This window comes from Mobula birostris, chromosome 7 (assembly GCF_030028105.1).
Source record: "Mobula birostris isolate sMobBir1 chromosome 7, sMobBir1.hap1, whole genome shotgun sequence".
Lineage (NCBI taxonomy): Eukaryota > Metazoa > Chordata > Chondrichthyes > Myliobatiformes > Myliobatidae > Mobula > Mobula birostris.
The window spans coordinates 130,750,916-130,763,585 of NC_092376.1; the positions used below are offsets into that span (position 1 = coordinate 130,750,916).

Consider the following 12,670-nt stretch of genomic DNA (forward strand, 5'->3'; position numbering starts at 1 on the left):
GTGGAACTAATCACATCATCACAAACGCCGCAGTGAAAAAAAGGATCAAGTTGCAATTTCCAAACAGCTGAGTGCACCTTTTCTTTGTGGGGAAAAAAAATCAAAACTGGATCTTAGCCCATTCTGATGAAAGGCCTTTAACATGAAAAATTCACCTTTGCCTCTCTTTTACGATGCCGTCCGACCACTTCCAACGCTCTTAAATCAAATCACCAAAAGCTGCAGCGGTTTTGCATTCCGAATATATTAAGAAGCACCGATCGCCCGACCTCCTGAAATTTATAGTCTTCACGCCGTTGAAATGCGGACTACATAACCCACAATGCCATATGGCTCCGCCCCCCTTCACGTCACTGTCAATTGTCATGACCGTGAGAGGGGTGCCGGTCACATCGCCATGGCAACCAGCGCGAGAACGAGATGATGATTGTAAAAAGCGATGACGTAGGTTTCCCCGCCCCACAAGCCTTTGCAAAGAAGAAAGAACTTGACGGTGATAAGATGGAGCATTAGGGAGAGACGGCGGGCTGGGGGGCAAAAGGAAACGGATCGGAATAATTTATAGTGCGAAAGCGACCTATCTCGGTGACTTCTATATGTTTGCGTTTCGTCTGTCTTTGTGTTGAGAGAAACTAAGACCGAGGATGGCCAGCGCCAGTGGTTCGAAAGCGGAATTTATCGTCGGTGGAAAATACAAACTGGTCCGGAAGATCGGCAGTGGCTCGTTTGGGGATATCTACCTGGCGATCAACATCACCAACGGCGAGGTGAGTGCTCCTCTGCGCCCCTTATCGCCGCTCTGTCCGCTTGTCGTTGTCTTCCATCGGCTGACGAAGCTTTTTTTTCCCCACCACCCTCCATCCTTCATTTCTTCCCCTCACTCCCCCCTCCCCATTCCCATCACGTTTCTAGGAGGTGGCCGTGAAATTGGAATCACAGAAAGCGAGGCATCCGCAGCTTCTCTACGAGAGTAAACTGTACAAGATTTTGCAGGGAGGAGTCGGTATCCCGCACATCCGGTATGTTCATGTTAAAACTTTGTTTTCTGTGTCCGCTCCCCATCACACCACCCCTTCGCGTTTGTGCTGGAGCCGAACTGGTCCCTCCCTTTTGCCCCCACGCTCCTCCCTCAGCTGAATCTGAAGGCTTTTGGGAAACTGATTTGTGTCCCTCATTTTTCCACCCACTCCTCTCCCCCCACCCCCATACTCAATTTTACTCGAATTGATCGTTTGCTCTTAAATAAAGACTAAACTTCGTTCTACCAATCACTTTCTCTTCAAGCAGTCACTCTATGGCCTACTGACGGTGTCCTTTATTTCTGTTCCATTGTACTTCGCTCAATCACAAATCACACTTTTTTTTATTGCAGGTGATTTTTAGACACTAAACTTATGCCTATACCCAAGGATTTTTATTGTGTTCTTGCATACAATAGGAATGGCTTCGTGGAATGGCTGCTCTTTTGTTGTGTTTTGTACGGGCATGTCATAAAATGGCGGATCGACGTGATTGGAAACAAGTTTCACCCAACAGGATTTTGTATTTCTTTATGTAGTCAGAAATTTATGAAATAATGAGACTATCAGTATGCCCGTTTATAACCGATGTTAGCCAGAATTGAGAAAAGACCAGGGGTTCATTTGTAACTTGGCAGGTCTTTCCTATACCGTTCAACTTTTGCCCAAGTTTAAGGGACTAGCATGGCTCACCTGTGCCTCACTATTGTTTAAGAACAATGAAACTAAGTGCACTTTTTAAGTCAATAGATGAGGTAAGAAGCAGTATCAAGAATAAAGTGCTTGCTAAATTACAACGGAATAGTATAAAACAGTACAAAAATTTTGAATCAGAATCTTGAGTTGTATCAAGCTTTTTTAAGAAATGAGACGTTGGGGTTGATTGAAGGAAGGGAAAGAGGTGGACTCATTCAGTAGCAGTGCAGGTGGATAATTATAAAATGTCAGATATTATGTTTTGCCTTTTCAAATCTGAGGAAGAAAATCCAAAATTCTGGGAAATCTAAAAATTTAATGATTTTAGAGGATCTAATTTTGTTTAAAAATGGAGAAAGTAATGAAATTGAAAATGGAGGATCCCGCTTGTAATCGTTAATGAGAGAAATTTTAATTTCTAAGTTAAAAGAAAATAAAGTGTGATTGGAAAATTATTTTGCTATTAAACTGGAGGTGGAACATCGAGAGAGGCTTGTCTGTTTAACATCGGTTGGTAAGCTGTGAGAATTTTCAGATGGTGCTGAGTAAGTGAACACATATGGCTTTGACCAGTTTTTCCCATGATTAATGAAAAACTAGTCTTTGGAATCATCTTTAAGCAGCAGTAAAAGCAGAGGGAGTTTTTTTTTAAAGCACTGTTGCTATGGGTAGGTGGGGTTGTAGTCAGTTTGGTTATATCTTAGTAAATGGCAGAGAAGCTTGAAGGGCTATGTGGATTGTACATAATTCATAACTTCCTATCATTATTTTGAGAGAAGATCTTTGCAAGGAGTAAAAAACAATTTGATTTTTGGGATTGATTTCTGTAGTAATGCCAAGTTGAACTATATTTGTACTAATGTTTATCCAGCCAGGGCCATGATTTAAAGGTAAAGTTATATTTTTAAATTGGATAATTTTAAAATATGGTAAGATTTTAAAAAATCAGTGTTGGGTGTGACTGTGACCTACTTTGATTCCAAGAACTATGATGAAGCAAAATAATGCCCAAATAACCTAAAACAAGTACAAAATGTGATCAAACATCAAAATGAATTCTGTGGTGATTGGGCACGGAATAATGAGCTTGTGCAGAAGATTGAATATTGAGTTCTCAATGCAAAATCTAAAGTATGTATCTAATTTCAAATGTAAGTGTTGAGGGCATCGAGCAAGCAGCATAATTGTAAAATGCAGTTAGGAAATACGAGTGAAACCAGAAAATTGTTCCCAAACATTGACAAAAATCTGGAACATTAATGAAGTGCAACTTCTACCAATTAAATATGAACCAGTCAGTTAACCAGTGGATTAACTTGCTTGGCTGAATGATCAATTTTTCTACGATCAAGCTGAATGATCATTTTTTCTATGTTTATTATGTTCCTTCATTGTTGCAGGGGGCTGGAATAAAAAGCTGTGTACTTTGTTATAAACAACACACATCAAAGTTGCTGGTGAACGCAGCAGGCCAGGCAGCATCTCTAGGAAGCGGTGCAGTCGACGTTTCAGGCTGAGACCCTTCGTCAGGACTAACTGAAGGAAGAGTGAGTAAAGGATTTGAAAGTTGGAGGAGGAGATCCAAAATGATAGGAGAAGACAGGAGGGGGAGAGACAGAGCCAAGAGCTGGACAGGTGATAGGCAAAAGGGGATACGAGAGGATCATGGGACAGGAGGTCCGGGAAGAAAGACAGTGGTGGGGGGGGGGGACCCAGAGGATGGGCAAGAGGTATATTCAGAGGGACAGAGGGAGAAAAAGGAGAGTGAGAGAAAGAATGTGTGCATAAAAATAAGTAACAGATGGGGTACGAGGGGGAGGTGGGGCCTTAGCGGAAGTTAGAGAAGTCAATGTTCATGCCATCAGGTTGGAGGCTACCCAGACGGAATATAAGGTGTTGTTCCTCCAACCTGAGTGTGGTTTCATCTTTACAGTAGAGGAGGCCGTGGATAGACATGTCAGAATGGGAATGGGATGTGGAATTAAAACATGTGGCCACTGGGAGATCCTGCTTTCTCTGGTGGACAGAGCGTAGATGTTCAGCAAAGCAGTCTCCCAGTCTGCGTCGGGTCTTGCCAATTATATAAAAGGCCACATCGGGAGCACCAGGCGCAGTATATCACCCCAGTCGACTCACAGGTGAAGTGTTGCCTCACCTGGAAGGACTGTTTGGGGCCCTGAATGGTGGTAAGGGAGCAGTATATCACCCCAGTTGACTCACAGGTGAAGTGTTGCCTCACCTGGAAGGACTGTTTTGGGCCCTGAATGGTGGTAAGGGACAGTATATCACCCCAGTCGACTCACAGGTGACACTTCACCTGTGAGTCGACTGGGGTGATATACTGCGTCCGGTGCTCCCGATGTGGCCTTTTATATATTGGCGAGACCCGACGCAGACTGGGAGACCGCTTTGCTGAACATCTACGCTCTGTCCGCCAGAGAAAGCAGGATCTCCCAGTGGCCACACATTTTAATTCCACATCCCATTCCCATTCTGACACGTCTATCCACGGCCTCCTCTACTGTAAAGATGAAGTCATACTCAGGTTGGAGGAACAACACCTTATATTCCGTCTGGGTAGCCTCCAACCTGATGGCATGAACATCGACTTCTCTAACTTCCGCTAAGGCCCCACCTCCCCCTTGTACCCCAACTGTTACTTATTTTTATGCACACATTCTTTCTCTCACTCTCCTTTTTCTCCCTCTGAATATACCTCTTGCCCATCCTCTGCGTTTTTCCCCCCCCCCCCCACTGTCTTTCTTCCCGGGCCACCTGTCCCATGATCCTCTCGTATCCCCTTTTGCCTATCACCTGTCCAGCTCTTGGCTCTATCCCTCCCCCTCCTGTCTTCTCCTATCATTTTGGATCTCCCCCTCCCCCTCCAACTTTCAAATCCCTTACTCACTCTTCCTTCAGTTAGTCCTGACGAAGGGTCTTGGCCTGAAACGTCGACTGTACCTCTTCCTATAGATGCTGCCTGGCCTGCTGTGTTCACCTGCAACTTTGATGTGTGTTGCTTGAATTTCCAGCATCTGCATAATTCCTGTTGTTTGTACTTTGTTATAAGATTTGTTCAAACTTGTTCAATTAGGGAATTATTTTGGTTGGAATTAAATATTTTAGGATAGACTCAAAAAGCATGAATAGTACTTGGAAAAAGTGAAAGCATCCTTTCAACACTTAATTATATTTTTGTTACTTTGGAGTTTGTAGTCTCCCAAGTGGTATTTGTTTTCCTGAAGTTTTGACGTCATTTTGATTTATTCAACTATAGCATGTTACTGATATAACATGACTAGGTGAGGAACTTGGATGAGGACGTGGGAAGTAGAGGAAGGTTGTCATTTATTATTGAATGTTCCTGTGGAATTTGTTTAAATTGGCCCAGATCAGTGGTAATTCTAATGATGGAAAGTAAACAGTTAGCATTTGTATTTCCTTTACCATCTGACTGAGGGTCATTTGATGACCTGTCTCTTCTAAAGGAAACTGCTGATTTGAAAAATTTTCTCTGAGTTAGGATTTTAGACTAAAAAAGAATTGTCAACTCTGTTTAAATGTGACTTGCAAGTAGGTGCCATCACATTTGTAGCAGCTGGTTTGTGCACACATTTGTGATATGACTGCCAGTATTGAAGGAAGAGAGGAAAAAATAACAATAGGTTCTGGTTTAGTGGAACAGAAATCTATCTGTATTGGTAGGAATTTCTAAGATAGTTGAATAAGCACTTTTACTTTTCACCAAAGGTGTCTTTCTCATGAAATTTATGGCAGTTTTGATAGGGAGAATCATTGTATTGTGTAAGATGCATAAATACTGAGCAGCTGGCTTTGTAAGATTCAGTGTAGATCGGTAATCTGCGAAAGTACAATGGCAGACCCTTCAATCAAATAGGCTAACTGATTAGAAAATGCAATATCATCATTTGAGTCTTTTCACTATAAGTCTGTGGTGAAGATTGATGGTAATGGATTAAATACTATAATAAGTTGGGGGGGGGGGTCTAGCAAAATGTAAATTATTTGGATATACCAATATAGAATGATTGGTGTTTTAATTTTGTTTCAAATATACAAGTACTACCAATTTAACCTGACTCCAATCTCTGGATTTGACCTGTCAAACTTAAGTTGTTTCATGGTACTGAAGGATTGTCACTTTGCTTTTATGTTGCTTCAGACTTCAAATCAATTGTGCACAATGTTGCCATTGTTTAAAAGCCAGTAGTTTGGAACAATGACAGATTAATATTGTTTCTAGAATTTTTAGATGTGGAAGACAGCCACTTGACTCATAAAGTAGATGGTAGCTTTTTAAAGAGTAATTCAGGTTAATTTCTGTTCTTATCACAAAAGATCAGTTTATCCAATTCTGAAAAATTACTCATATTCCAGATTACTCCTGGACCTTTTCCATGTCTAATCTAGATTGTGATCTAGTAATAACTCTTACCCAAGTTTTTCCTCATTGACACACCTTATTCCATAGAACTCAATCCAGCAATGCTTCCTTGTTCATAGGAATGTGCTGATTGACAAAGCTCCTGAACATTTCAGAAATGGCTCTTTTTCTAATGCTGTCTCAGTTAATATTCACTTTTACCATGTATTTCCCAATATTTCTCCCAAGCCTGTTCTGATATTGGTTGGCACACAGAAAGTGTACCTAGTAGTTGTTTCTGTCGAGTCTTATAGGGCACTCTGTCTGGCACTGTAATTTCAAATCACAAACAAGAAAATCTGCAGATGCTGGAAATCCAAGCAACACACACAAAATGCTGGAGGAATTCAGCAGGCCAGGCAGCATCTATGTAAAAGAGTACAGTCGATATTTTGGGCCAAAACCCAAGCAAGGGTCTCGGCCTCAAATGTCGACTGTACTCTTTTTCCATAGATGCTGCCTGGCCTGCTGAGCTTTTCCAACGTTTTGTGTGTGTTGCTTGGCAATGTAATATCTTGCTTTGTCTGTTACACCATCTGTGATTTCTTTCCTTGTAACTAAAAATGTTGATGGGCTGCTTATGAATATTCTCAAGCCATTTGTTAACACCACTGCACCTTATGGTCATCACTTGATCATTTTTAGTGAGAATTCATCGAGGAATTGTACTTTTCAAGGCAGTAACGATATCTGAAACAGTCTTTCAATCCTCTAATTTGAAATTCTCTCCTATGAGAAATCCTATTAGAATTTGCAAATTTAATTTTTGTCGGTTTAAGACCATAAGAACTTCAGAAATAGAAGCAGGAGTAGGCCGTCTGGCCCATTGAGCCTGTTCTGCCAATCAATAAGGTAAAGGCTGATCTGGCCATGGACTCCACCAACCTGCCTTTTCCCTAAAACCCTTAATTCGCCTTTTATGCATAAAAAATCCAATCTTGTCTTTATATTTACTGAGGTAGTCTCTACTGCTTTAATTTGTTCTTTGCTTACTTGTCCTTTCTGGTTGTTAATTAGATCCTCAGATTGTCATTAGTACATGCAAAAAATCCTTTTGGTAATTGTTGGAAATAAGTTTAAAATTTATTTACTCAGCGTTACATCATAGAGTAGGCCCTTGCAGCCCTTCGAGGCAACCTGCTCAACAACCCCCGACAAACTCAATTAACCCTAACCTAATCATAGGCCAATTTGCAATGACCAGTTGACACCTTGTACATCCCTGCACTGTGGGAGAAAACTGGAGGACCCAGAGAAACGCACATATTTATATCCTTAGAGTTTCAAAATATGGGAAGAGGGATCTTCACTTCCAAGGAAGGATGCATTCTTTGACCTGTGTCAAATAATTCTGAGTATGAAATAAAAGGTTGGTGTTCAATTGGTTATGTTTGTCTTAGTTTTCCATACTAGAAGTTAGTATGGTAAGTCATGTACTGCCTAATGGATACTGGGTTTGGATATCAAAGCACGTGGATTCCACTTTTAATAAATGAACTTTTCATTCGGTTTAAACTGAAATTCAACCCAATTCCTGTAACTGAGTATACTGCAACTCGAAATTCTCTTTCCCAGTTGTAGCTGTTATTTTTGAGTGTACTATGTGTACGTAACAAGTATAACAAGTATTGTGTGCAGTTTTAGTCCCCTAATCTGAGGAAAGACATCCTTGCCATAGAGGGAGTACAAAGAAGGTTCACCAGATTGATTCCTGGGATGGCAGAACTTTCATATGAAGAAAGACTGGATGAACTGGGCTTGTACTCGTTGGAATTTAGAAGATTGAGGGGGGATCTGATTGAAGCGTATAAATCCTAAAGGGATTGGACAGGCTAGGTGCAGGAAGATTGTTCCCGATGTTGGGGAAGTCCAGAACGAGGGGTCACAGTTTGAGGATAAAAGGGAAGCCTTTTAGGACCGAGATTAGGAAAAACTTCTTCACGCAGAGAGTGGTGAATCTGTGGAATTCTCTGCCACAGGAAACAGTTGAGGCCAGTTCATTGGCTATATTTAAGAGGGAGTTAGATATGGCCCTTGTGGCTACGGGGATCAGGGGGTATGGAGGGAAGGCTGGGGCGGGGTTGTGAGTTGGATGATCAGCCATGATCATAATAAATGGCGGTGCAGGCTCGAAGGGCCGAATGGCCTACTCCTGCACCTATTTTCTATGTTTCTACAACACTTTCTGGCATCTACTTGGAATAGTTTGCACTTGTAATGAATGGCCTGCGGTTACTTACATGATTTGTGACCTTAATATTTGTAGTTTAGGGTTAAAACTACTCAACATATTTAACATAGCACAGTGGGTACCACATTATTTAAGAATAAATTACTATTCAGAGCTGTGAAATTATTTTTCCATGGGGGGAGCAAAATAGTGTTTTGTATTCATTTACAAGTCTGTAAGATGCTAAAATACTGTTAATGTTATTAGAAGTACTATGTTGATATAGCTACTCTTGTGCATTGTACAAATTCTAATGTGGTTTCAAATACACTGGCATTCTTATTTCAAACGGTGAACTGTTGCTGTATTATGTTTATTGAGTATGTAGTCAAATCCCCTGAACATTATAATTTTTTTAACTTTTTTTATTTAAAAATTGTACAGAATAGTTATGTCACAGCATGTAGAAGTAAAGTTCACTAAGAATTATTTTTATTTTATTTGCAGGTGGTATGGACAAGAAAAGGATTATAATGTCCTAGTCATGGACTTGCTTGGACCTAGCCTTGAAGATCTTTTTAACTTCTGTTCACGCAGATTCACGATGAAAACTGTTCTGATGTTAGCTGATCAGGTGAGAACCATGGTGGGGAGGAGGTGCAATACCTCCTAAGTGGATCTACACAACTGTTTAGTAACAGCTTTAGTCAATGCATTGGAATAGTGTGACATTCATTTGAGTGATAGAGCTTCGGCAGGATATTTGTTATTGATGAATGGATCTTGTATGTTATTATTCTAGTAGTAATTAGAATATATAGTGAATTCTGGTTAATTTAGCCAGCCGCTTATTTGGGACAACTCTTTTCAAAAAAAAAAACAACCAAAAACCAATGGAGAAAATAGCCTGGATTCCCTTCATTATTTTTTGGGACACTAGGCCTCTTGATTGGAACAGGACACTGTTGCTGAACAGTTGTGTGCTGATAGTGAGTAGTTTTTAAATGGGGTTAATTGCAAAAAGCAGTGACTTTTGTCACTGTAGTTGGAGAGAAATAAGCAGTCAGACAATTCAGAATTGTTTTGCTCACTGCAGATTCTAGTTCAGAAATGCCATATGCAGCCAGCCACTTGTGTGGCCATTAGACACTAGACTGTACTTGGAGTGAACAGTTTTTAAATAGCAACATGCACAAAATGCTGGAGGAACTCAGCAGGCCAGGCAGCATCCATGGAAAAGAGTAAGCAGTCAAAGTTTCGGGCTGAGACCCTTCGTCATCATCAACTGTTTACTCCTTTCCATAGATGTTGCCTGACCTGATTTTCTCCAGTATTTTCTGTGTTTAGGTTTCCAACATCTACAGATTTTCCTTGGCTCTTAAAAAGCAAGAGTTGCATGTGCTATGTATGCGGCAAAGTACACTGGATGAATTCTTCCATTGGTAATTAGTAGAAATTAATATTGTTTTATAGTACTCTAATTTGTTCTGATTTCATTTGAATATATAATTTGTTATGCAGTTGAATGATAGTGTTTTTTTTTTTTACCTTTTTAACTATTTCTATGAAACTTTGGCTAATTGGCCACTTAATTGGGCCAAATTGTACTGGTCCCGATGTGTCCCCATTAACCAGAATCTACTAAACATGAGAATTAATTCTTGCAACTTTGGCATCTTTTTCAAAGAAACATTAAGCCAGCTTTGGCTTAAGTAGTGAAGGATTTATTGGACTGAATATTCTTCATTATCAAAGAGTTGGGTTTGTATTTTCCAGTGAATGTTCTAATAGATTAGTTTGTGGTTTGTATGTAAAAGCCAACAGTTCTGTTTGTGCTGTGAATAGACTGTAACAGGACGCAACCAGTTGCTGCTTGAATTTTAGGGTTAGATTTCAAAGATGGTGCTGTGCTAGTGAGGCAGTAGTTAAGTTGCTGGAACTGCAGATTGATAAACCAATTTGCATGTGTGGTAGTTGAATTCTATTCTGTTTGTTTTTAGGTTGACACTTGTGTTTGGATTTAGTAAATGAAATAGCAGGGCTTGAAGTGAACACTATTTACTGACGGAACAAAGTTTCTCCATTATAGAGACGTGAGACTACAGATGCTGCGATCTGCGTCAATGCAAAGCACTGGAAGAACTCAACAGGTCAGGCGGCATCTATGGAGGGGATGGACATTTGGCATTTCGGGTCAAGAGTATTCACCTGGATCAGATAAGGGTCTCGACCTGCAGCACTGACTATGACTATCCATTTCCCTCCATAGATACCGCCTGACCTGTTGTGTTCCTCTGGCACTTTGTGTTGCAGCTTGAGGTTCTGCATTACCTATCATAATTGAAATAATGCTCTATCTTTTGGAGGAAAGATTGAGTGCTGATAATTCAAGCTCTAGTTGAACAGCTGATAAATGAACCAATGACCTTTTATCAAAGCTGAGAGGAGTTGGTGTGGGATTGAAAAATTTTTGGCTCTTCAGCATTCAGTAATATCGGGGCGAAGCTATTGCATTGACCCACCTTTTCAAGTGCTGATGTTACCTTAGTAAGGGAGGTCCAAGGTTTTTGATGTTGACACTGAATTGCATTTGTGGAAGCTAAGTAAAACTATTTTGTAATAATATTTCCACATATGTGGAATTTCAGTTTTGGGCTGATGACAATGGAAATGGCTTTCGTGGGAATGATTTTGGCCTTTTACTAACTGGTCAGCGAGGGTTTATTGCTTATGAATAAGATGAAATCTTGATCTCTCAATCTCCGTTCTCATGGCTCTTGTATTTTATTTGTCTACATGCATGGCACTTTCTCTAACTGTTGCTCTATTCTGCGTTGTGCTTTTTTTTCTCTTGTACTTCAATATGGAATGATCTTTTTTGGTGCTAAATGACATGCATACAAAAACTTTTCACTGTATCTCAGTACAGCTGACAAAAGGTCAATTTCCTTCGTGTGTATGAATCACTGGGGTTTAACCATGTGTATGGAAGGGTGGGGGGGGGGGGGACTTTGCATCTCTGCTCATCTGAGATGAAGAATTCCAAAGGTTCACAATCAAATGAAGAAATTCCTAATCTCAGTCTTTTTCAGATAGCCTGTAACTCTTCATTGTAGATGATTTAACTAGGAGAAACAACTTTCAGGATCTAGCCTGTCAACTTCAAATGTTTTATACATTTTAATAACACCTCTCTTCACTTTTCTAAACTCATGAAGTTGGTTTGTCCTGTGCCATTGTTTCCTTCTGGAGGCTTTTTAATGCAAGTTGAAAACTTTAAAAATGTCAAAAGTGATTGTTTAACAAAAGTAGCCAATGTATAGAAATACTTACTGTTGAATACTTAAGCAATAGTTTGTGTATCTGCTTGCTTAATAAATGCTTGTAGTACAGGTTGGCAAGGTTATCGTAATTCATGTTTTGCTAATTAAAATGTTGTTACTTTAATGATTTCCTCAAGTGAGAATGAGGAAGTTTGAGCTTCATATTACTTTTTGTTTGTATGAAAATTTGTATCCGTTTGTTTTTCAGATGATCAGCAGAATTGAGTATGTGCATACAAAGAATTTTATTCACAGAGATATCAAACCGGACAATTTTCTAATGGGTATTGGACGTCATTGTAATAAGGTCAGTATTCATTCTAAACTATGTATTGTTATCAAGGACAGTTTAGGAAGAAAGAAAATTGCACTGAAGTTCATTGCTATAATGACTTCACTGTTTAGAAGGAACATTTTAAATAGATTAAATAGCTCTTTTTGTGAAAATTAGCACATTTCATTTAATTTTGGAACTTTTAAATGTGAACCTGAAAGTTGTTAAATTTAAAATACAAACTTCAAAACCAAAATAATTAAAATGTAATTATTTCTTACCAGTGTCATTTAAATGGAAGCACAAATCATTTGGATATTACAAGGTCATTCTTAAAATGAATAAACTTTTTTCAGTAGCTTGTATCTCAAGATCAGTTTGCAATAGGTCATGTAAAATAAATGAACAGGTACCTCTCTTCATTTTCCCCTGTACCCTTGCATTATAATTTTTATTGTAGTTTTAAAATTGATGTAACAACAGAAAGTGAACTAGAACAGAAACAATTGCAATTAGAGGGCCAATGCCATTAATTTTTGAAAGTGGTTTTGTGTTGCTGAATTATGTCCCACATTCAGCTGTGAGTGATCCTGCCTATATGTATGAATTTTTGCATCAAGTGATCTGCAGATTTTTGAAGTATAAATAACAGTTTTTAGTAGAAGAAAGTTATTGGTTGGACTTATTTCCATTTACCAGCCTATTTAAAACCCATTCAAGTTTTATGCTTCTCCACTAATTGTC

General features: G+C 39.4%; 1 protein-coding gene across 3 annotated transcripts in view; it reads left to right on the plus strand.

Annotated features, from left to right (window-relative positions):
* Positions 1–449: 449 nt before the first annotated feature.
* The window catches only part of csnk1a1 (casein kinase 1, alpha 1), a 37,520-nt gene continuing 25,299 nt past the window's right edge, over positions 450–12,670 (plus strand). For all 3 annotated transcript variants that reach the window (XM_072263751.1, XM_072263753.1, XM_072263752.1), the window contains exons 1-4: positions 450–767; positions 913–1,019; positions 8,837–8,963; positions 11,861–11,959. In XM_072263751.1, the coding sequence (XP_072119852.1) occupies positions 645–767; positions 913–1,019; positions 8,837–8,963; positions 11,861–11,959 (456 nt within the window). In that variant the 5' untranslated portion in view covers positions 450–644. The remainder of the gene's footprint in view (positions 768–912; positions 1,020–8,836; positions 8,964–11,860; positions 11,960–12,670) is intronic.